The 25,266-nt window shown below is 42.8% G+C and overlaps 1 protein-coding gene across 1 annotated transcript in view; it reads right to left on the bottom strand.

Moving 5' to 3' along the window:
* Positions 1-24,991, bottom strand: part of JAZF1 (JAZF zinc finger 1) — a 331,823-nt gene extending 306,832 nt beyond the window's left edge. The window contains exon 1 of the mRNA XM_006066077.4: positions 24,764-24,991. Within this exon, the coding sequence (XP_006066139.1) occupies positions 24,764-24,878 (115 nt within the window). The 5' untranslated portion in view covers positions 24,879-24,991. The remainder of the gene's footprint in view (positions 1-24,763) is intronic.
* Positions 24,992-25,266: the final 275 nt, after the last annotated feature.

Here is a 25,266-nt window from a genome sequence, read left to right as displayed (position 1 = left end):
GGCCTAGTGACATCCATCATTCAAATGGGTGTCAAGGAACCTAGCTCATCATTTTGGGTCTCCACTAATGGCTTTTGAACTTCCCTGGTGGCTCACACAGTAAAGCATCTACCTATAATGCGGGAGACCCGGGTTCAATCCCTGGGTTGGGAAGATCTCCTGGAGAAGGGAATGGCAACCCACTCCAGTATTCTTGCCGCCACCCCCGCCCCAGATATGCAGATGACACCACCCTTATGGCAGAATGTGAAGAGGAACTAAAAAGTCTCTTGATGAAAGTGAAAGAGGAGAGTGAAAAAGTTGGCTTAAAGCTCAACATTCAGAAAACGAAGATCATGGCATCTGGTCCCATCACTTCAAGGGAAATAGATGGGGAAACAGTGGAAACAGTGTCAGACTTTATTTTTCTGGGCTCCAAAATCACTGCAGATGGTGACTGCAGCCATGAAATTAAAAGATGCTTACTCCTTGGAAGGAAAGTTATGACCAACCTAGATGGCATATTGAAAAGCAGAGACATTACTTTGCCAACAAAAGTCCATCTAGTCAAGGCTATGGTTTTTCCAGTGGTCATGTATGGATGTGAAGGTTGGACTGTGAAGAAAGCTGAGCGCTGAAGAATTGATGCTTTTGAACTGTGGTGTTAAAGACTCTTGAGAGTCCCTTGGACTGCAAGGAGATCCAACCAGTCCATTCTAAAGGAGATCAGCCCTGGGTGTTCTTTGGAAGGAATGATGCTGAAGCTGAAACTCCAGTACTTTGGCCACCTCATGTGAAAAGTTGACTCACTGGAAAAGACTCTGATGCTGGGAGGGATTGGGGGCAGGAGGAAAAGGGGACGACAGAGGGTGAGATGGCTGGATGGCATCACCGACTCGATGGATGTGAGTTTGAGTGAACTCTGGGAGTTGGTGATGGACAGGGAGGCCTAGTGTGCTGCAATTCATGGGGTCACAAAGAGTCGAACACAACTGAGCAACTGAACTAAACTGAACTGAATGGCTTTCAGTCTGAGACCAGTCCTCCCTGGCTGAAAGCCAGCCAGCTGGTCACACATCCCTAGGTGCCAGCCACTGCTCTGGGCACTGGGAAACCACAGTGCGCTTGGCAGTGCATCCCCACCCTCCATGAGCTCACATGCTGGTAAAGGGAGCCAGTGAACAAGCAATACATAAATAATAATTCCAGTAGAGGTTAAGATCTACACAAAATTAAACTGGGTAATGTGATAGAATGAGGAGGACATGCAGGTTGCTATACTATCTGAGATGGAGAGAGAAAGCCTTGGAACAGCTGAAACTTGAATGATAAGGAGACAGGGATGGGACAATTAAGAGAAGTAACTACAGGCAGGGTTGAGGGGAATTCTGTACTACCATCACACAATTTTTCTGTAAATCTAAAATGGCTGTAAAAATCATGATGCAATTTTTTTAAAAACCTAAAGAGAAACATAGGTGGAAGGAGCAAAAGCAAAGAGCTTGAGGCACGAAGGACACTGGTGTGCTGAAAGGAGGGGATATGAGTGTGGTTGCAGTGTGGTTAGCACACAGTGGGGAAGGACACTGGATCTGAGAGGCAGCAGGTGTAGGACGTGGTGAGACTTGTAAGTATCATAAGGCATTTGGATCTTCTCTTGTTGGAAAGGGGATGATGATAAGCAAGGGGGCTTGATATGATTGACACTTTTGAAAGATCATGCTTGCTGCTGCAGAGGACAAGCTTTAGGGGGCAGCAGAACTGACACAGAGGCAAGGAGACCAGTTAGGAGTCCACAGCATTGGATGACAGTGGCCTGGAGTCTCTGCTGTCGGGCTCCTCCCTGAATGACAGTAAAGAATCAGTTACACTTAATGAATCGCATCCTTCCTAGTGTGTAGGAAAGAAAAGTGAAAGTGTTAGTTGCTCGGTCATGTCCAACTCTCTGTGACCCCATGGACTGCAGCCTGCCAGGCTCCTCTGTCCATGGAATTCTCTAGGCAAGAATACTAGAGTGAGTTGCCATTTCCTCCTCCATGGGATCTTCCAATCCCAAGGATCGAACCCGGGTCTCTTGTATTGCAGGCAGATTCTTTACTGTCTGAGCCACCAGGGAAGCCCATTTAATGAACTGCATCCTTCACAGTGTACACAGAGCCTACTATACTATATATTACATAAAAACTGGGAGTCTTGAATCTTAGACTTCACTTCTAACGCCTAAACAAACAAAAAAATTTACCTATAGCCCTGATACTTCTTTTATATAAAACATCATTAGGAAATAAAGTCCTTTGACTTTAGAAGCTCTTTTAGCTTAGATTGTGATCTTTTAAAAGCAGCTACTTGAGATTTGTTTACAATGGCAGAAAGCAGAATTTAACAGAACAATGGGGTGATAATTGGATCTCCAGTAGGGTTGAGGAACCTCACTCTTTATATATAAAGCACACATAAACACACAGTACAGAAACAAAGATACAGTATATTCATGGTATTAAAATTCACAGGTGAAAAGAACAGGAGACAATGTTAAAAATAGTTCTGAGAAGGGGCTTCATGAAAAAAAGGCTGAGAAACACTAATTCACATGAATACCTCATCCAAAACAAAATTCAGACCAAACCCCCATGATCACTCTCTTATCCCCTTACCCTGCTTTCCTTCCCAGCACTTACTGCTACCTAACATGACATACACCATACTATGGTGGTGGTCTATCTGGGTCTCCCAAATAGAATGTAGGGTCCAAGAGAGCACAGGCCCTGTTCACAGCTGTGTCCACAGCACTTAGAACAGGCACATGGGAGGTGGGGTTGAAAGCAGACTGTTGGATCAGATGTTCCCAAAGGTTCCCTCTCCTGTAATGTTCCCTGATTCTAAGATGCCTTTAATAGCACTGTTAGCCACAAAGCATCATTTTTTGATCCACCCCAGGAGGCCATTCCGTGCATACCAAAATCATCTCATAAGAATGTGGTCCCCTTTATGACTCCCTCTGCCCAGGACCAGCTGTGTTTTAGAAAGTCATTGGTATATTTATCAAAGCTGCTCCTCGGTCAGAAACATCAGTGTAACAGAACCTCCTGCTGCATCAGGTGATGATGAACAGATGACAGGATTTCTGAAATTATCAGCAAGATATGGACCTTCATGACTCACATTCAGCCTCTACTTGTCAAAAGAGAGATCTTGAAATGTCTGGGAGTCTTTCTTGGAGAAGGAAAAGTTCTTGAGCTATCTATACACCACAACAGGCATAGAACCAAAGCATTTTTTGAACTGGGAGAAACCTTAGAAATTATCCACTCCTGCAGAAGAATACAGTTTCAGCTCTCAAAGTCCAAGTTGAAATTCCGGTTACTTTCTAGTGAGTGACAACGGACAGGTTTTTAACCACCCTGCGGCTCAGTTTCTTCATCTTCAGGTGCATGCCACAGGTGAATTAATTCATGAACACACTCAGAACAGCAGCAATGCATAGGGCCCTATAGCATTTAACAAATATTATCCATTCTCACTATAATCAGCTATGTGATTTTCACTTTTGTTAAAAATTTTAAAAAAATCCTTTAAAGAAAGATTTACCCAAAAGTTCTAATATGTAGGGGAGAAAAACCACTAGAGAGTTCTACAGAAATTTGAGAGCCCCAAGTAGCACTCCGAGAAGGCCAGTGATTAAGCCTAATGCACTTATTTTACTCCCCAGTAAATGGAGACTCAAAGTTGAAGTGACTGGTCAAAGTCACACTAGGAACCCCATCTCAACTCCTGACCCTCTTGCCCAACGTTATCAGGCGCCTCCTCATTTTGCAGAAAGGCCAGAATGAGTGTGCCAGTGCAGCTGCACTACTGTCACGGGAATGAGGGGTCACGGCTGACACGCAGAAACCAGAGTGCACAAAACAGACCACTTGACCTTCACAGACAATCAGAGATGTTCACCATGCCCTGCAGTGCAAAGCAGAAAGTCTCCCCGTGGAATCCCTAATGCAGGGTTATACAGCGCCTGCTTGACTATTTCCAGAAAATCCTTTGCTTTTCCTGGTAGCCTTTGCTACTGACTAGCTCCAGAAGCCAGAATTAGAAGCAGTATGCAGCTATCCTTTATTCCTGAGGACTCTTACCATTCCTAAGACAGTCAGATGAAGATTTTGGAGTCAACTTGACAAGGTCAACCTTACCAAACTCACTTAAGGTTCAGTAATAATAAAAATAAAATCGCCCTCACACCCTTTCTGAAAGGGTCAAAAGAGAGAAAGCTTTTGATTGTGTTTAATAGTCCCCAGCATATCATTGGAGCTCAATAAACTGTAAATCCAATTAATAATTATTATAACTACCCACTCATTAAACCATGGGACTATATGTCAGCTATTCAATGGAACGGCAAAATTCTCAAAAGCAGACTTACTTGCTGATCTAGGGCAGGTATCAGAGAGTTGTCCACCCAAATTAGGGTGGACATAGTAACAGAATTATAATACTTAGGTCCTGCTGGGGGTTACATGTGCCAGCATTTCTGCAGCAACATGGAGTCATGCAATCAAGTTCACACCAATGGAACAGAGTGGAAGACAGGTTACCCTTGGAGCCTTGGGCCATAACACATTGTACGTGCCCTGAACCACACTCTTTTCCTTTCCTCCAACATGAACACAAAGGGTCATTTTCAGGGAAGGATCCCAGGGAACCCAACGTGTACCATAAAAAAGGGGAACAGATGTGGGAGAGCAGAGAAATAAGATGGAAGGAACACAATGCCCTGAAAGACTATATGGAACTGAGCAGCCTGCAGGTCTACCCTTGAATCCTTATGTGAAAAAGAAGCTTCTTGGACCCTAATCTATGTGATGCTGGGCCTGTTCGTTATAATGGCTGAGTCTTTATTCTGAGTGACCCCTCATTGGGAGCAATGACTCAGCTGAAAAATTACAATTACTTTTGATCAGCTGAAGGGTTTCCCAGGTAGTCCAGCGGTTAAGCCTCTGAGCTCCCAATGTAGGGGGCATGGTTTCCATCCCTGGCCAGGGAACTAATTTCCTGCAATGACCCCACAAGCTGCACATTGCGGCCAAAATATATAAAGTTTAAAAAAAAAAAAAGATCACAACCACCATCTGAGAAGCAACTCAAAGGACAGGAGTTAGAAGAATATTAGAGAAAAAACCTTTAAATTTCTATGGCTTCAAAAGTCTTTATTTCAAGGCAAAATGTGAAAGGGAAAAAAGAATGACTGTTTTTAGTAACATTTAATCTGGTCCTCAGCGATCAATGCAAAGAAATAGAGGAAAACAATACAATGGGAAAGACTAGAGATCTCTTCAAGAAAATTAGAGATACCAAGGGAACATTTCATGCAAAGATGGGCTCAATAAAGGACAGAAATGGTAGGGACCTAACAGAAGCAGAAGATATTAAGAAGAGGTGGCAAGAATATACAGAAGAACTGTACAAAAAAGATCTTCATGACCCAGATAATCACAATGGTATGATCACTCACCTTGAGGCAGACATCCTGGAATGAGAAGTCAAGTGGGCCTTAGAAAGCATCACTACGAACAAAGCTGGTGGAGGTGATGGAATTCCAGTGGAGGTGATGGAATTCCAGTGGCGCGATTTCAAATCCTGAAAGACGATGCTGTGAAAGTGCTGCGTTCAATATGCCAGAACATTTGGAAAACTCAGCAGTGACCACAGGACTGGAAAAGGTCAGTTTTCATTCCAATCCCAAAGAAAAGTAATGCGAAAGAATGCTCAAACTACCACACAATTCCACTCATCTTACACGCTAGTAAAGTAATGCTCAAAATTCTCCAAGGCAGGCTTCAGCAATACATGAACCGTGAACTTCCTGATGTTCAAGCTGGTTTTAGAAAAGGCAGAGGAACCAGAGATCAAATTGCCAACATCCGCTGGATCATGGAAAAAGCAAGAGAGTTCCAGAAAAACATCTATTTCTGCTTTATTGACTATGCCAAAGCCTTTGACTGTGTGGATCACAATAAACTGTGGAAAATTCTGAAAGAGATGGGAATACCAGACCACCTTACCTGCCTCTTGAGAAACCTGTATGCAGGTCAGGAAGCAACAGTTAGAACTGGACATGGAACAACAGACTGGTTCCAAACAGGAAAAGGAGTACGTCAAGGCTGTATAATGTCACCCTGCTTATTTAATTTCTATGCAGAGTACACCATGAGAAACGCTGGTCTGGAGGAAGCACAAGCTGGAATCAAGATTGCCGGGACAAATATCAATAACCTCAGATATGCAGATGACACCACCCTTATGGCAGAAAGTGAAGAAGAGCCTCTTGATGAAAGTGAAAGAGGAGAGTGAAAACGTTGGCTTAAAGCTCAACATTCAGAAAACAAAGATCATGGCATCCAGTCCCATCACTTCATGGCAAATAGATGGGAACAGTGGAAACACTGGCTGACTTTATTTTCTGGGCTCTAAAATCACTGGAGATGGTGATTGCAGCCATGAAATTAAACACTTACTCCTTGGAAGGAAAGTTATAACCAACCTAGACAGCATATTAAAAAGCAGAGACATTACTTTGCCAACAAAGGTCCGTCTAGTCAAGGCTATGGTTTTTCCAGTGGTCGTGTATGGGTGTGAGAGTTGGAGTATAAAGAAAGCTGAGCGCCGAAGAATTGATGCTTTTGAACTGTGGTGTTGGAGAAGACTCTTGAGAGTCCCTTGGACTGCAAGGAGATCCAACCAGTCCTTCCTGGAGGAGATCAGTCCTGGGTGTTCATTGGAAGGACTGATGTTGAAGCTGCAACTCCAGTACTTTGGCCACCTGATGCGAAGCGCTGACTCATTTGATAAGACCCTGATGCTGGAAAAGATTGAGGGCAGGAGGAGAAGGGGACGACAGAGGATGAGATGGTTGGATGGCATCACCGACTCGATGGACATGGGTTTGGGTGGACTCTGGGAGTTGGTGATGGACAGGGAGTCCTGGCCTGCTGCGGTTCATGGGGTTGCAAAGAGTTGGACACGACTGAGCAACTGAACTGAACTGAATCTGGTCCTTGGAGCTAAAGGCTTCATGGTAGAAGATACATGTCTGGATACAATTGAGTGGATATCGGTTTAAGTTCCTACATCATAAATTTAGTGTTGCTGCAGAGAGGGGACCAGAAATGAAACCATGCCTTTTGGAGGCTGGGTATTTAGTGAGGAGAAACAGAAATACTAGAATAACAATAATGGAATGCTGTCTGTAGTACCTGTCATGGCAGATAATAATAAAAGCATTATCAGCTCATATTTATTAAATGTTTAACATGTTCCAGACCCTGTGCTAGGACTTGCCACTTACTTAACCTTCACAACAGCCCAACACGGTAGATATCACATTTCCCACTTTGCAAATGAGAAACACACACATTAGTAAGTTGCCCCAAATCAAAGAGCAGTCCAATCAGAACCTGAGGTGTCCAATACCAGTGGTCACTCCCTCAGCCACCAGAAGGTGTGATGTACAGTGGGAGCACGGGGAAAGCAGGCTCCAGACTAGCAGGCCAGCGCTTTTCCGTCCTCTGTGATGCTGACTCAGAATTAGGGGAAGAGAAGGAGCACCAGATCCACCCCACAACATGGTCCCAAAGCTTTTCCAAAGCTGTGTGTGCTGGCAAAGGGCATCACAGGAAGTGTTCCCAACCTTCGGATCCTTGCCAAACAGATCAGGAACCCAAGATAAGCACAGAACATTGGGCCACCCAAATTGAAGCCTTTGGATTAAGTTACCTTCAGAATGGAAATGGGGTAATCCCTAATCAGGAGAGTAGATTCCCTGTTCTTTGTTAAAAATCATTTAACTGCATCTAAGTATTAATTTCTCCATGTGGAACGCTTATTCCTTCCTCACGTGGGAGTCCCAAGGTATGCCTCCCATGACCTCTGGGAGCAACTTCCTATACAGTATTATTTTATAATAATAATAATATTATATTTAATTATTATTATAATTATTATAGTTAATTATAAATTATATATTAAATTATATTTAATTATTACTTAAATAATCATATAAATTATATTACTTAAATTAATGTTGATTATTGTATTTCTATTAATTATATTACATCATGTTAATATTAATTATATTATTATATTATACTAATATATCAAATTATTGTAGTGATTAAATTATATTTGTTATTAATTATTATATTTAATTATAAATTTTATATTTAATTATTATTATGGTTCATATTAATTAAAATAATTATAATCATTTTATTATTTTATACAGTATTATAATCATTTTGGGCTTCCCTAGTGGCTCAGATAGTAAAGAATCTGCCTGCAGTGCAGGAGACCTGGGTTCAATCCCTGGGTTGGGAAGATCCCCTGGAGAAGGGAAAGGCTACCCACTCCAGTGTTCCTGCCTGGAGAATCCCATGGACAGAGAAGCCTGGAGAGCTACAGGCAAAGAGTTGGACATGACTGAGTGAATAACACTTTTCTTTCACATGATCATTTTAGGGAAAATTTATATACCTCTCTATACTAAATGTCAAATGTTTTTGGATATTTTCTATTTCTGATAAAAGATATCTGCAATAATGGATCACTGTTCACTCACATCTACCCTCCTCCCCTTAGGGAGGAATAAATTTCCTTTCCTATCAGCTCTGTGCCTGGCCATGTGACTTGATTTGACAGTGAAATGTTTACACTAGCATTTCCCCACAAGATGAAGAAGAAAAAAAAAGTAAAAAATATCTATTTTTTTCATGGTAGAGCTACATAAAATACTACCTTTCAGAATAAAAAAAAAGGAACTGATGGTGAAATAATATCTTCAGGCTCATGGTCTATATAATCTCCCTCAGTAACTGTTTGTCCTTCTGTCAATATGTTTTAAGTTACTGCTGTCAAGACCATTCTCTCCTCTTTTTACCCCACACCCCCCTTTCTGCCAACATATCCACTAAAATCTATGCAAGATTTCACAAAGCTCCAGAAGAAAAATTTTTTTTAAATCCATAGGTCCCCAAAGTTTGAAAACTACACCCAAGATTTTTTTTTAACTGCATCATGATTATTGATAATCCTTATGTTCACTTCCACTCCAAAATAAAATAGCAAACATTAAATGAATTCTACTGGTCAAAAGCTTTTATTTCAACACAGATTGCAAAATGTAAATAGAGCTTTTAAGTTTAAGCAAAAAGCAAACTAGATCTGAAGAGATCTAGAAGCCAATTAGGGTTTCCTAATCTCTACAGGGTTTTGTAAGTGGAAATGGGATCCTTGAGCTATTTGGATGTTACAAAAAGCATAGTGGAAACTATAATCATAATAAAGCTACACAACATTCCACATCATCTTTGCAGGCTGGGATTATTTTAACTCCTTCAGGTGACGCTGGTTGACACAAGTCAGCATGCTAAGTCCCCTGACAACCACTCTTATCCCACCTTCACTCTCTTTCCCCAGACACCCGGATGGATGGCTCGTTCACCCCCTACTCCATTCAGGTCCCTTCCCACATGCCTCCCTCTACCTTATCTCAAATAGAGCTCTCAGTCTCTCTCTCCAGACTCACTGTTTCTTCACAGCATTATGACTGTTTGAAATTATATATGTGTTTTGTCTGCTTCTCCCGTGAGCACGAACTTCAACTGCGTCAAACCCATATAGCTGCTACTCATAAATATGTATCAAATATAAAAATTGAGAGTTTTAGCTCCTGCTGCATGAAAATGCAAAAAAACAAAGCTTTTAATTACTTACTAAGTCAGGCTGATTGTTGGACAAAAATCTTTCAAGACTTGGAATTCTCAGGGGAGTGAGAAGGAAAATAACTAAAGAGACCCTCAGTAATAAAAGAATTGCAAACCACTTTTAAATTCAATTATTGATAAGTCTCAGAAGCCTGGACCAGCTGCTTAACTGTATCAGATCCCAGCATATGCTTCAAAGGGGAAACCCACTGGAAATATATGCTACAGGACTGAAAAAGATTTCAGTCATTGTCAGATACCATTTAGGAATCAAGTATTTTAAATGTCTTCTGCGATCAGTAAACAACTCAACTATTGCCACTCAAGCCTCTAAAACAAGGCCTATCCTGGGACTTTCCTGAGAAGTTTCCAGGATTTGCATATGTGAAATTTCAAGAACTATTATTAAAGAGAGGCACAGCCACTTAACAAGAACATGGCATTCTGTTAGTCCTACAGTCATGTTCTTGGATTTCTTCATAAAAGCCCTACAAATCCCCTTTCAAATTCTTCACAATAAACCATCACAAAAAATACATTCAAAGCAATCTCTTGTTTTTCTATTGCTTACTTAGTACAACATGAAAAAATTATGTTTTCTGTTTACATACTTTAAATCTCTCTAGACTCCCAAATTGTCTTTTCTCCCAAACAAAAAATTGTATTTATCAAACATGGAAGTCATTTTTCTAATCACATGATCTAACGTCTCAAAAACTTAGATCCAGACAAACAATACTAAATTAAGGCTGGTATATTTTGAAACAGCAAGAATTTGTGTGTGGAATGTTTTAACAGCGCATGGATTCCGACGACCATTCAGTATGACTTACTCAAACACAAACCAAAACTACCAGGGAAATCGAATCTCATCAAATACCTCAAAGTAAAAATGCTTAACGGAGGACAGAAACGTATAACGGTATTTGAATTCATCTTCTTCCATTGTATTATGAAAACAAAGAGGACATTAGAATCTGAGGACTGTGGCATTGGGAGCACCATCATGTATATAAGAAAATGGTACAATCCTATCAGTATTAACATTTACAGAGGGCTTCCTGATTGCCAGGCCCCTCAAATGCATGTTTTTATTTAATCCTCATAACAGCACTCTGAGATAAATACTAATTTTCCTCATCTCACAGAAGCTGAGGTCTAGATAAAACTGAATAATTTGGCTAAGGTCATGGAGGCAGTGGGACTGGAGGCAGCACCCTGACTACCTTACAGTAACGCCTCCCCACAGCTCCCCCTAGAGACAATGAAGGAAACGCACTGGTGAGCTTTCTTTTCAGAATTCTGCAGAGTTCCAACAGCTACCATATATGTGTGGTACCTCACTGGTTCTTGGCTGCTAAGTTGCTTCAGTCATGTCTGATTGTTTGCGACTTCAGGGACTGCGGGTTCCAGGTTCCTCTGTCCATGGGGATTCTCCAGGCAAGAAATACTGGAGTGGGTTGCCATGCCCTCCTCTAGGGGATCTTCCTGACCCAGGGATTGAACCCTTGTCTCTTATGTTTCCTGCACTGGTAGGCGGGTTCTTTACCACTAGTGCCACCTCATTACACTTTGAGATACATACTAATACTCCATGTTAAAGAAAATAAGGTACAGAGAGATTATATACACTAATACACTTTCAGGGCTAAAGATCTTTTTTTTTTTTTTAGAATTTGGTATAAAAGAAAAATTTTAAATCACATTTAAAAAATAGTCAACCATTTCACACTTCCTTGCTGGAAAGAATGGTCTTCAAAGTTTACTCTGCATCACAGCATTCAAATGTACTCCATTACAAACACAGGGCCCATCATTACCATCTCCGTGCAATGCTGTAGTTTTCTTGCACAATGTTTTAAAACTCATCTATATTAGTTACAAACATTCAAAGGTAAACTTCACATCCCGTGCAATGCTGTAGTTTTCTTGCACAATGTTTTAAAACTCATCTATATTAGTTACAAACATTCAAAGGTAAACTTCACATAAAAATCTTAATTCCTAATTTCCAAAAGCAGCAGTAATAATAATAATAGAACCTGCTGACAAAGGGCCTGCACTCCAATACGGTAGCACTTGGCTGCAGGTCAGTAGCAGCTGCCCCTTTAAGTGAAGCAAGATCATGGCATCTGGTCCCACCACTTCATGGCAAATAGATGGGGAAACAGTGGAAACAGTGGCTGACTTTACTTTGGGGGACTCCAAAATCACTGCAGATGGTGACTGCAGCCATGAAATTAAAAGACACTTACTCCTTGGAAGGAAAGTTATGACCAACATAGACAGCATATTAAAAGCAGAGACATTACTTTGCCAACAAAGGTCCGTCTAGTCAAGGCTATGGTTTTTCCAGTGGTCATGTACGGATGTGAAAGTTGGACTATAAAGAAAGCTGAGTGCCCAAGAATTGATGCTTTTGAACTGTGGTGTTGGAGAAGACTCTTGAGAGTCCCTTGGACTGCAAGGAGATCCAACCAGTCCATCCTGGAGATCAGTCCTGGGTGTTCATTGGAAGGACTGATGTTGAAGCTGAAACTCCAATACTTTGGCCACCTGATGCAAAGAGCCGACTCATGTGAAAAGACCCTGATGCTGGGAAAGATTGAGGGCAGGCGGAGAAGGGGACGACAGAGGATGAGATGGCTGGATGACATCACGGACTCAATGGACATGAGTTTGGGTAAACTCCGGGAGTTGGTGATGGACAGGGAGTCCTGGCGTGCTGCAGTTCATGGGGTCGCAAAGAGTGGGACACAACTGAGTGACTGAAATGAACTGAACTGAAGGGCTCTTCAGTCTGTCAGAGTTGCCCCTACTCCAAGTAACACTGAACTTGGTCAGTTCACTCATGTATATTGCATCCTGAGGGCATCTGAGTTTGAGACTCTTAGGCTCTCTAGTTTGAGCACATCTGCTCTAACTACATACCTGAGTTGGTATCACATCTTCATATTGGCCTATATTAAATGCCTGCCTCCAGTATAACTAACAAGTATATCTATTAAAAAAATTAAATCTATTTGAATGAACCCCCCCCCCCAATTTACAGTTCTTTAAAAGTCTGATTCCTTTCTCACACTCCCTAACCCTCACAATGTTCATTATTTCAAAAGCCAATGGGTTCCCAACCTTGGCAACATATGAGAATCAACTTTATGAAGCTCACACCCAGACCACCTCTGGTCAAGCACACCAGAAGGTCTGGGGGTGGAGCCCAGGCATTCTTATCTTTTCCAGGTTCATGCAAGTGATTCTGCTCCTGTTGAGCACTACTTACTTAAATACTACTGCTATACAGGTGTGACTTATAAATTAATAAGACTGATTTCCACAGGTGAGAATCACTCTTATCACTTTACATAACAACATGACATAAATATTTACAATGCTATCATCTTGTCTGGAGCGCTGCAGTCCACGGGGTCTCAAAGAGTCAGACATGACAGAATGACTGAACTGAATAGTTTTTCCAGGTTTTGACAAAATATCATTTCTTTATTCTAACATCCAAAGTGAAAGGCACATATGACTTATCATCTCTTGACCAAAATTTTTGGTCTGATACTTGCATACTTTTCCAGCAGACCTTTTGGTGTGGGTCCCTGAAAGTGCTAAAGTGAAGCCAACATATAAATGGGAGTTTCCAGCCCTAGCAGGACACTGAAACATATTAACGTAAATCACACACTGTCAACCACTGTGTTGAGTTGGTGCCAAACTCCAGACATCTCGGGTCAAAGATATTCTATCAAAAGATCTATTTGATAAAGATCTAAAATCTAAACTAGCTATAGATTACATGGGGCCATGAAACACCTGTGTGACACCTGCTGGGAGTCCTGAAGAGTCTCAGCCCATAGACACACCAGCCTGTCAGACACCCCAATAAAAGATGAACTCAACACAGTCAGAGGCCTAGAAAAGTTCATGTGCAACTTCAGAGGTGATGGTTTTCCATAATATATATTTTTGTTTGATACCAGAGGGAACATGGGCATAATTTATGCTTATTATCATGATATTCAATTTGCATAACAGTAAGCTGTACAAAAACATCTCTACAGATTCCCCTGATTTTGCCATTTCTTATATAATTATGGCATGTATTGAGAATCAGGAAGTTAAATTAGCATTTGAGAAACTTTCACTGAATGAGTTAGGCAAGAAAAGAGGGTCTTCCGTTTTTAAGCTTACACTTCTGCACCAGCCATCTGAGGTCTGGTGACACAGTAACGTGACCTACAGCGTGCCCTCTCTGTAAATGCCACCAGCGAAATGTCCAGCAGGGAGGGCTGGAAACACGCGCCAAGAGGCCAGGGTTCCGGCTCTTAATTCACAATGTTCCTACAGCTAGGTCCGGTTAGGTATTATTGGTCCAAACAAACTTAAAATAATTCACATGAACATAACGACAGTATTTTAATTTTGAAAATCTAAAGTAAAAGAGATGTTTATAAGTGTTAATAGTGTTAAATGGTGTTTGAAAAGAGTCTTCTACTCCCAGATTAAAAGTATCAGTAAAGGAGAGAAAACTGGTTAGTATCTTTAGACAATTCAGTAACTATAATCATTTTAGAACTGCCAAGTTATTGTTTTCATTATTGTTACTGGGATGCTCATGGATCCTCCTAACATTTTCTTAGAAGCCTCAAAACATTTCTGTTTCTACCAAAAGTAGTATCTCCCCAGCCAGCGAAACAGTTCCCTTTGGAAATGCAGCCATTCTGAATGTTAAAGACACTTGGGTATACAAAAGCCTTCTACTAAAATGCAAATATTTTATAAAAAGTCAGTTTATAAAGAGCAAGTACTAAGGGATATGCAGACACCAGAGAGCAAAGCTTGCCCCTCCCTCCCCTGAGCACTTTACTGGCTGTGTATATTGCATGCTGGGTTATTTGGTCTCTGTCTTGATCTGCGTCTTGCATCAAATGGGACTAATACTTAACTTCTAGACAATGCACATAAAGCAGCTAACCAGTGCCTCATGCATGGGGCGCTTAATTCTACTAGATACTGTTACTACTTTATGTAAATAAGATTGTCAGAACTGTCCAAGTGGATTCAGGATTCAAAATCCAGTTCTGTCCAGCTTCACAGTCCCAGCTTCCCCCTGCAACCCCTCCTACCCCACCCCCACCTCCTTTATACTAAACCTCTCAGGCAAAGACGTGGGAAGAATCCAAGATATACTTTTGTCCTAGCATTGTTTTAGCCCTAGAATGTTCTAGGCAACCAAATATTGTAGGTAAAGCAAACAAGGATACAACTAAACTTCACAATATCCTCAACCTGGAAAAAGACTAACCAAGTTCAATATCCAAGTGTAAAAATAAAGAAATGGATTTTCTCTTCCAATTTCCTTAATATAAATTATCCTAGACTAATTGCATAACTGGTGTTTGTGTGTATCATAAACATATACACATGAACAAATAAATATGTAAGTCCTCACAAATGCACCCCTCCAGAGATGAGAAGGCAATGGCACCCCACTCCAGTACTGTTGCCTGGAAAATCCCATGGATGGAGGAGCCTGGTAGGCTGCAGTCCAGGGGGTCGCTAAGAGTCAGACATGACTGAGCGACTTCACTTTCACTTTCCACTTTCATGCATTGGAGAAGGAAATGGCAACCCACTCTAGTGTTCTTGCCTGGAGAATCCCATGGATGGAGAAGCCTGGTAGGCCGCTGTCAATGGGGTCGCACAGAGTCGGACACGACTGAAGCGACTTAGCAGCAGCAGAGATAACAGTCTTCAGAAATGTTTTTCACCGCCAAAGTTACCTTTGAAACTTATTATTTCTATAGTGCGTGAGGCAAAGTACATGGGTGGTTATCATCAAGTATGGTGCACATAATTCTATACGCTCACTGTAGCAACATGAGCTCACACTACAGCACAAAGAAGAAAGGACCAATTATAAAAATGCTATTGTTTATTTTTTAATCTTATCAAAATAAACAAGCATTCTAGTCATATTTCACCAGTTAAGGTAATCAACTAATATGGTAGTATATTTAATTTCCAATTAGAAGGCAGCACTTCTAGGAGGAAATGTCTAATTCACAGCTTGCTACGATGGTGAATTAGATATTCTATTAAAATTGTTTAGAACAGTAATGATGCTCTATCTGGCACCAAGAAACGTACCCAAGTTTTATGGGGCCTGCAGATTTACACTCTGTTTATGAAAAAAATGCAACATCACAAATACAAAATGCTTAGAAAAGTGATTTAGATTAAAAAGTTACAACAAAACCCAAAATTTTAAAGCTGACCTTACCAAAACATCACAAAACCAAGATCCAGAAAAAGAATCCACTATGTGAATCTGAAACACTGAAACACTGCTGTAAATACTTCTTTTGGGCTGCACACTCTGATTACTTCTCATATGACAATGATTCATATTAATAGCATTTCTATAAAGCACAAACCACAAACATGGGTGATCAAAATGTATTTTTAATTATTGATAATTCAGAAAAGTTACTTTCAGCCTCATAGGTCTGTTTTAATGCCATATAAATTTTTAGGATTTTTGTCAAATTTGTAAACACCTATTTCTTTCACATGTGAGCCGTAAGAATTCAGGGCATTCCACATCTAGTGCATTGTCTAAGTTTAAATATTTTTTGTTTAGATAACACTCAGTAATATTTGTTGTCACTGATGTGTGTGTGCGTATGAGTGTGTGTGTTCAATTGAAGAAGAAACACAGAATTCTCATTAAAAAACATGGCGCAGTTATGAATGTGTATTTGCATTATTGGGTATATTCTTAACAGAAAGAACTTTCATATCAAATATACTTAAATAAGAACTCAATCTTTTACTTACAGTTTTATACATCTAATAAGTAGAATAATTTTCCAGACTCGCTTCTGGCTCCAAACCATACTCAAACCATGTTTCCACCAGCAGATGTCATGGTATAGACTCGTGCTGCAATACTAACTCACCCCTACCATGTGGGCAGACCCCAGGTGAGCTGGAACACTGGATGGCATTCCTGGGTAGTGAGTCTTACCCTAGGATGTCTAGGAATAACTTAACTAAAGAAAACTGTGAGCTGAATAAATACATTCCACTCAACCCAAACTAAAAGTGTCTGCAATTCAAATCTTCCTTAGCTGTATCTCAGAAACACTCTAAACTCCAATGTTACCAAAGCCAAGAAGAAACATCATAGAAGGGAAGTCAGAGTGGAAAAGGGTAAGTTACCTGCAATTAAAATTTTATGCCTTACAAAATTGACAAATTATGATGTTATCCATGAATGCATGCCTGTGTACACTGGTATAGGGTCCCCCCAGGCCCTTGGAAAGGTCTAGGTGGGCCCAAGCAATATATGCAGAAATGGTAAAACATGTGTTGTACAAGTGAGGGGCCCTGGTGCTTGCAATTCATGAGCTTCACAATCAATCAGTCTCTGTGGTCCCCATTATCGTTCATCATTTATCTCAGTCTGTACATGTCTGATTTCTCCAAATAAATTTCAATTCATTGGAAACAGGAAGTACAGTCTTAAGTACTATAGACAGAAAATACTCAAAAATGTATGTGGTAATCCTCACTATCCACAGTGATCTAGAGAATGAATACATTATATACACACATATAAATACACATATGTATAATGTACACACATGTGTGGTGTATATACACATACATGTAAAAACACAGGTATCATTTATATATGCATTTGTATAATATTTTATATACACAGCATTTATCTATACATTATGTATATATGTTAATTATATATATGCATAATATCAAAGAAAGAGTGAGTCATTTCAAGTTAACAACATGGTATCCAGATCTTGTCCTTTCAAGGAGGTCTAGCTCAGAAGAAAGTCACCATTAGAGCCTGGCAAACAAAGAACAGGGCTTCCCTGAGGAGGCCAATGGGTGAGCCAGGCCATCAAGAGACTTTCAATGCTCTCTGGTCCTGGACAGAGAGTCTGTAGTTACTGACCCAAAAGAAGCACTTTGACTCCTGCCAAAATGGAAAGAAAGTTACTGGAAAGACTTCATTCTTAAAGAGAATATCCATTAATCTGTTCCATGCTTGCAGCTGGACTTAAAAAAAAGAAAAAACAGGTGAAAACTACTGCAAGATTATAGTGCTTAGTGCAAGGGGAAAACATAATTTTCTTTCAACTGATTTAGCATATTAAAGGAAAGTCTTTTTAAAGACAAACTAACTCTGACATTTGCAGTTTGATTTTCAAATTCTAAATAAAACAATGTTTGCTATTCCACACTTTAGCCAGATCAATATGGCTAACAGAACAAATCTATTATCCTGTCGTGAAACGAAATGTATTATCTGCAATCCAGCAAGTGGATTCTTCAGTAGTACCCAGGCCATGTCTGCACTCTTAAGATTTGAGGGCAAGGGTAAGGATGTGGTGGGAAGAGAAATTTAAGGACATGTAGCCTCAGAGACGGAGAAGGCAATGGCACCTCACTCCAGTACTCTTGCCTGGAAAATCCCATAGACGCAGGAGCCTGGTAGGCTGCACTCCATGGGGTCCCTGAGAGTCAGACACGACTGAGTGACTTCACTTTCACTCTTCACTTTCATGCATTGGAGAAGGAAATGGCAACCCCCTCCAGTGTTCTTGCCTGGAGAATCCCAGGGACCGGGGAGCCTGGTGGGCTACCGTCTCTGGGGTCGCAGAGTTGGACACGACTGAAGTGACTTAGCAGCAGCAGCCTGCCAGGCTCCTCTGTCCATGGAATTCTCCAGGCAAAAATACTGCAGTGGGTTGCCATTCCCTTCCTCAGAGGATCTTTCCAACCCAGGGATAGAACCCGGGTCTCCTGATTCTGAGCCATCAGAGAAGCCCAGGGTATGGTTCTTGTCTTTAAGACAAAAACTGGAAGAAAGGGAGGATTTTTAAGGGTTTCAACACATTATGTCCTGTCTCTGGGACCTCAGTCTAAATCTCAAGGCTTTTGGCTTCCAGACAGTCCTAAGAAAGCCCCTCTCGAGTGTCACCAGCCTTCTCCAGTCTGGAGGCTTCTTCCCTGTCATCAACAAAAGAATCGGTTTTTCTGAAAACAGCTGTCAGTTTGCTCTTTTAGAACTGTCAGGGTGGCAGATGTCACCAAAATACATGCACTGTAAAGGAAACTAGTTTCCAAAGAATATGGGAGCTTCTATAGTTAGTAGGTGGTAGGCAGAGTTTTCCTCTCTGTACATTTCAGTCACATATCAGAAAATGGACACCAAAAGAAACAATCAGAAGCTTGTGAAACTTACGAGTCAGTATGTTCCCTAGCAATGTTTTTATAAAGGGTGATTTGACTGTTTTCAGGAGACATGTGGGCAAATGGAAAAGCCACTGAAGACAGTGCTTTGGAGAATGCCATGAAGCATTACAGTGAGGGGTCCCCCACTGTGTGGTCTGTGCACACACAAGCACGTAAAAATTCCCCCAACTATCTACCTAGGACCTTCTGGTGAACCATAGGGGGGTATAACAGGGCATCTCGCCACCAAGCTACAGGGTACAGGCAAAGAGCAGGGCAGGCAGTGACAAGCCTTTCATTCATTCATTTATTCATTCAGTCATTCCTTCTCCCCACAGGAAAGGCCCTCGTGGGAATGTGCCCACAGGCCCAGGCACAGTGCCTCTTTCTAGTCTTGCATTTTTTTTCAAAGAAGTGCAGGCCACAAGGAAAGGCCACGTTAGAAGCCGCTGGCCTTGACACCACTTCCCAGTCCACAGCAGCAACTTTTGCCAGCATCTAAAGTACCTCTGGCCACACAGAAGCACAAATGGCCAGAGGCCGCAACCCCAATGCTGGACTGTGGAAGGATGTCCCATTTCCCATCCTCAGTCTGTCCTAGGATGAGTCTAGTGATTTTACATAGTTGTAGGTAGACACAACCCACGTCCTACTAAACTCTAATACACACCTTCATAGATTTCCAACATACTTATTTGGCAAACACACAAAATGGCAAGAAACTGGATGACGTATATAATTGAATACTACTTAAGAAAATGAGTGCTTTACACAAATTAGCTCATGTAATCCTCATCAGCTACTCCCTGGGGCAGATGCTGTGACTACCTTCATTAGACAGCAGAGGAAACTGAAGCTCAGTGTGGTAGTCATTTGTTCACAGTCAAATGGCTTGTAAGTGGCAGAGGACCATATTCAAAACCAAGCAAGCTGGGTTCACTCTGGGGCCCTCATATAATCTTCATCTCAAGGGTTCAGAGTTACTTTCTGAAGGAGGAAACAAGCTACTTTGGTCTGGAGGGGCAGTAGGGCCAGTATGCTCTAGTTCTTCACCTGTTTGGCAGCTTGGCACAAGGCCAGCTCTGCATACCTGTCTGAAATTCAGATTTCTGCTCATATTTACCAGTCATGGAAATTTAGGCAAATTAAGTAATTTTTCTATGTCTCAGTTTGCTCACCTATAAAACAGGGATAAGGGCTTGCTGCCTATCATACACTGATCTATTTAATATACAACAGTGCTGCTTTAAGAGAATGCAAATTTTTACCAAACTGTCCTAGGAGTCAAATTCTACATTGTTGATAATTACCTTATTTTTCTTTCCAGAGATTTTGATATTTATTAATTAGATGGTCTATGAATCTATCCTATGAAATGAAGCAGCATGTATTTATTACCCAGGTTTTGGAGATGAGGAAACTAACAAGTAGAAACTCACAAGAAACCTGCTGACATTCAGGGTCCAGATCCACCAAGTCATAGCTACAGCAAGCCACTATAGTCAATGATACCCCATCTCCTTATGGAGCCCCAACAGGAAAATCCCAATCAACAATGGCAAAGCTGAAGTCCCTAACATCTGGAGAAGGTTCTAAATAACCTGCTAGTTTAGTACTATCACAAGAGTAACCGAATCCAGGAAAATCTGTGTTTCAGTTTAAGGTGTGCAGGCTATCTGGGGGCCTTTGCATTGTCTGTTTCCTCTGCCTGGACATTAGTGGTCCTTGGTTGGCCTCATAGCTAACTCCTTCACTTCTGTGAAGATTTTGAATCACCTATCAGCTTCACAGTAAGGCCTATCCTGACCAACCAATTAAAATTCCACATTTCATCTCCCAACCCACTTTAGCCTGCTGTAACAGGACTCTTTCCATACCACTAACCAGGATACTACATAATTTACATTTTATGCTGACTATTTATTGTCTATCTCCCACCACTAGGACACAAATTCCCCAAAGGTTGGGAAATTTGTTCACCAAAATATACCAAGCGCCTAGAACTATACCTATTACAAATCAGATGCTTGATATATATTAATACATAAATAAAAAATGCAGAGGTACTTTTACAAATGTACCAAATAATCACATCTAGTAAGAATGATTTCTTTCTGAGACCAAAAGCCAAAAGACTCCACAGCACTGGGGCACTGGGATGCACAGACCAAGCGAAGTCCCATGAGTCTGTGACAAGACCTTCAATGCTATATTTAGTGCTCTTGGTGTTTCTATGATTTCTAGTTACCAACTCATCTTCACCTACCTAGGATGTGCATGTCAAGAGTGTTTTTACAAACTCAAGTATCTACTTACAGTAAGAAGCAAACAAATCTTGATCAGCTTTTTTCATCTCCAGGAAACAGAGCCAAGGTATAAATGAATTAATAGTGAAGCTGACATAGAAACACTTCACAGTTGCAGGGCAGTGAAATTTCTAGGCAATTTAAGTTGGGAGAAGGGTTTTAGTTGGGGTACTCAGCTTGTACATGGAGACAGGTGCTCCAGGACTAGACCAGCAATGAAACACAAGGAAGACAACAGGACCTCAGGTGAGGAATTCCTCTAGGAGAAAGGAGGAGTGCTAAAACCGAGGAAGAGGGAATCACACTTTCTTCAGCTCTACAGCCCCAAATCCTTGCTAACAAGGTTAACTGGTTAACAAAAAGAGTTGAGTGTTTATCTCTAACAGCTACTTTCAACTTAATGCACTTAATCTGAACTAAACAATACAGTTATTATGAAAACTATGGGCCTTGTACACTAAAGGCCTTGAAAAATCTCTCATGCAAGAAATATGCCATATTCCCATCCATAAACCTTCATCTCATTACTGCTTAAGGATTCTGACTAGTGGTTAAACGGCAGTAACTCAGAAAGGTCCTCAAGATGGACCTGCCATTAGGCACACCTCTAATGCTCCTGTGATTTCTAAATAACATGCATCTTAAAAAAATTACAGGTAATATTATATCTTTTGATAATCTTCTCATGCATCTTTTTACTGCAGCCACTTGATGACAAGAATATAGAACTGGTAAATCAGTCATTAAAAATAACAATCTCTCTCCAAAAATATATAGACAACCACAAACAATAAATTCCACTTAAAAATACCTGTAGTATAGAACTTTAACCAAATGCTTTGTCTGATGTATTTTCACTCATGTCTCTTCATTGGAAGTATATTTATATGATACTGCCTACTAAAACCAGATTGTTTTTATTCTTCTTGAAATCAGTTCTTACTTCTTTTGCATATGGGGCTGTCTTTCAAAGTGAGGGGCTTCTCCTCATTTTAAGGTACAGAATAGTTTCAGCTGGTTTCTTCACCCAAGGAATTTTAAATGTTTGTTTAACATTTACTTTTCATAAAGTTTTCTGGTTTCAAACTAATTTCAAAGTATAGTAATTGTTAGCAGTGCCCCCAAATTCACTTAAGCTATTGTTGTACATTTAACTGTTCAATATTTTCACAAAAGAAAAATACTAGCCCTTTGGAAGTGACCATCACTTAAAATTTAAATTTATAAAATTTATAGAATCTTAAAACCCTCTTTAAAATGTTTGCACAGCACTAAAGACAATCTCTGCAAACTTAACTGGTGATTCACCAAGAGTTAGTTTCAAAATTATCTGATTACAAACTTAAACCCTCAAACAGTTAACTGTCTTTAACACACTTTAATAAATATAATTTATATTTCCTTTTAACTAGCTAGTCCAAGCAGGCAGGCAATGTGGAGAAATTATTACTTATAGTTTATTCTAAAATAAAATTGCTAGTGAGTGAATGGGATATGCAATGACTTCCCTCCCAAGGTTAGAAAATGTTATTTATATATTTACATTATATATATATATATCCTTCTACTTATCATTGAAAGTAAGAGACGAGACTTGAACTAATAAAACTTCCACTGTAGCTTTGTATTATGGGACTTTTAAGTATTATTTTAAACTACTCATCATGAAAAATCTGATTTATTCCTTAAGCACCTTGAGTTATGCCTATTCAATCATGATGATGAATCAGCAAATATGCTACTCCATTAAACTCCTGCTTTTAAGACCACCAAAACTTGCCTAGCTTTTCTGTCACACCTTTATCAGAGGAGATAGCGAAAGCTATTACACGGATGTTTTAGAACTTTGTAAGTTTCAAAACCTGGACAATTACTCATCCAGATTATCTTTTGAACGACGTTCTACAGACATTTTCTATGAGTATTTCCCATTCTGGACGTCCCATCATATACCCATTTTCAAGCAGCATTCAATGCTATTAAGCACGCACTGTGTGCACAGAAAGCATTATACTCAAAGAAGGAGCATAAGGCTCGGCCTCATTTTATTCGTGTATAAATAGACAGCAGTAGTGATTTATTCTCTCAACTTTGTAGAAACGTGAGCAGCATCGACATGGGTGAATCCACAGCATTCACTGGGAAATGATTTTCTGGGGGCAATTCACAGGTTCTCTGGATTAGACAGCCCGGTTAGGGCACCACGCGGTCCACATAGAACAACTCGTGGGCGCCGGCCACACCTTCCGCAGGTGGATGGATGGGCCGAGCCACACGAACCCGACTCATCTCTCCTCGGAGGGGCTCCGGATAGGAGCGTGTAAATGTGTGCAAGCTCTTGTGCGAATTAAGGACTTGTTGAAAGGCCTCGGGGTCTTGGGAAGGAAGAGAAAGTCGCAGCCCCGCAGGGCGCCCCCTCCCCCGCGGCCACGAAGTCCCCCGCGCCCCGGGCGCTGCGCAGGCCGCCGCTGCAGATCCTCTGCGCAGCCGACGCACCTCGGGCCTAGCACCATTTGAAAGGCAAATCTCAGAGCCGGGGTGCATTTAAATGCCCGACCCCGGGTCCCCGGGGGATGGCTCTCCTGCAGACGCAGCCGCAGGGGCCTCCGGGGCGGCGCGGCCCTGGGCACTGGGCGCGGCCCGCGGGCGCACCCGGGACCTCTGCCCGCAGCGCCCGGGCATCCGCGCCAGGCCCGGGCAGAAGCGGGCGCCCCCAGGCCAGAGAGCCCTGCCGCCGCCGTGGAGAGGGAGAGCGCCGGTCCTCCGCCAGCGGCCTCGGCTCCGGGCCCCCTCCCGGCGCACCACACCTAGCAACCGGCGCTGACAGGACGCAGTGGCGGCGGCGGCGGGAGGAGGAAGCGGAATGGCTGCCGCGGTGGAGCCACCCCCGCCCCCCCGCTCCCACCTCCCAGCGGCTGCAGCCGCCGCCGAGCCCTGACAGCTCGAGCCCGGGCGGAAGCGGCGGGCGGCGTGCAGCTCCCGCCCCCCGCCGCCCCTGGCCGCTCCGACCACCAGGGCCAACTAACTCCGCGCCCCTGCCCAGCGCCGGCCGGCCGGCCGCCTAGCCGGCCCCACCGCGCCCTCCGCCCGGCGCCCCCTCCCCCGGCGCCCGGCCCCGCCGCCGCATCTCCCCGCCGCCGAGTCCCTCCTCCCGCCGCCCCCGCCGCAGCGCAGCCCCACTCCCAACCACTTCGCCGCCGGCGCGCACGCCCCGCGGAATCCCCCAGCCCGCCCGCCGCACCTCGGGGCGCCCGCCCCCTCCCCCACCCTGCTCCCCCCCCCCCCCCACCGGCACCTCGCGCCTCCGCATCCCGCCACCCCCATGCCCTGGGCTCGAACACACCCTCCCCGCCCCGCCGCCGCCTTCCTCGCTCCTAACCAGCCCTGCCATTCTGGGGTTCTCGCCCGGGCAGGAGTTTCCGCACGCCGGGCACCCCCGCCCACCCCCGGGCCATTTACCGATGTGGTTGTCCTCGATGTGCTCGATGAGGTCGGCCAGGGTGGGGAAGTGGAGTCCGCAGCCCCCGAACCGGCAGGTATTGGAGAAGAAGGAGGCGGCGGCGATGCCTGTCATGGTGCTACATCGAGAGCCCCCCTGGTGTCGGCTCAGCGAGCGCCGGGCAGGCGGGCGGAGGGAGGGAGGGAGGCAGGGTGGGGTGAGGAGAGGAGGGGCTGGGGGAGGGGGAGAGAGGCGGGGTGAGGGGAGCGGAGAGGACGGGACAGAGGGAGAGGGGGCGAGAGCGATGGAAGGATTGCGAGAAGAGACCGGGAGGCAGAGGGGAGGCGGCGGCGGCGTTGGGAGCGGCGGGGGGAGGGTGGGGGTGGGGGTGAAGCCGCCGCAGCTGGGAGGAGGGACCAGGGCGCGCGGCAACAGCTGTGCGGCCCCAACCTCCGCCCCTGGACTGAGGCCTCACCTGGGAGCGCCTGCCACCAACTTTATCTCACTCGGCCTGCCCTTCACA

The sequence above is a fragment of the Bubalus bubalis genome, chromosome 8, assembly GCF_019923935.1.
Source record: "Bubalus bubalis isolate 160015118507 breed Murrah chromosome 8, NDDB_SH_1, whole genome shotgun sequence".
NCBI classification, from domain to species: Eukaryota; Metazoa; Chordata; class Mammalia; order Artiodactyla; family Bovidae; genus Bubalus; species Bubalus bubalis.
The sequence above is the reverse complement of the archived record's forward strand: the minus strand, read 5'-3'. Positions and strand labels throughout refer to the sequence as shown.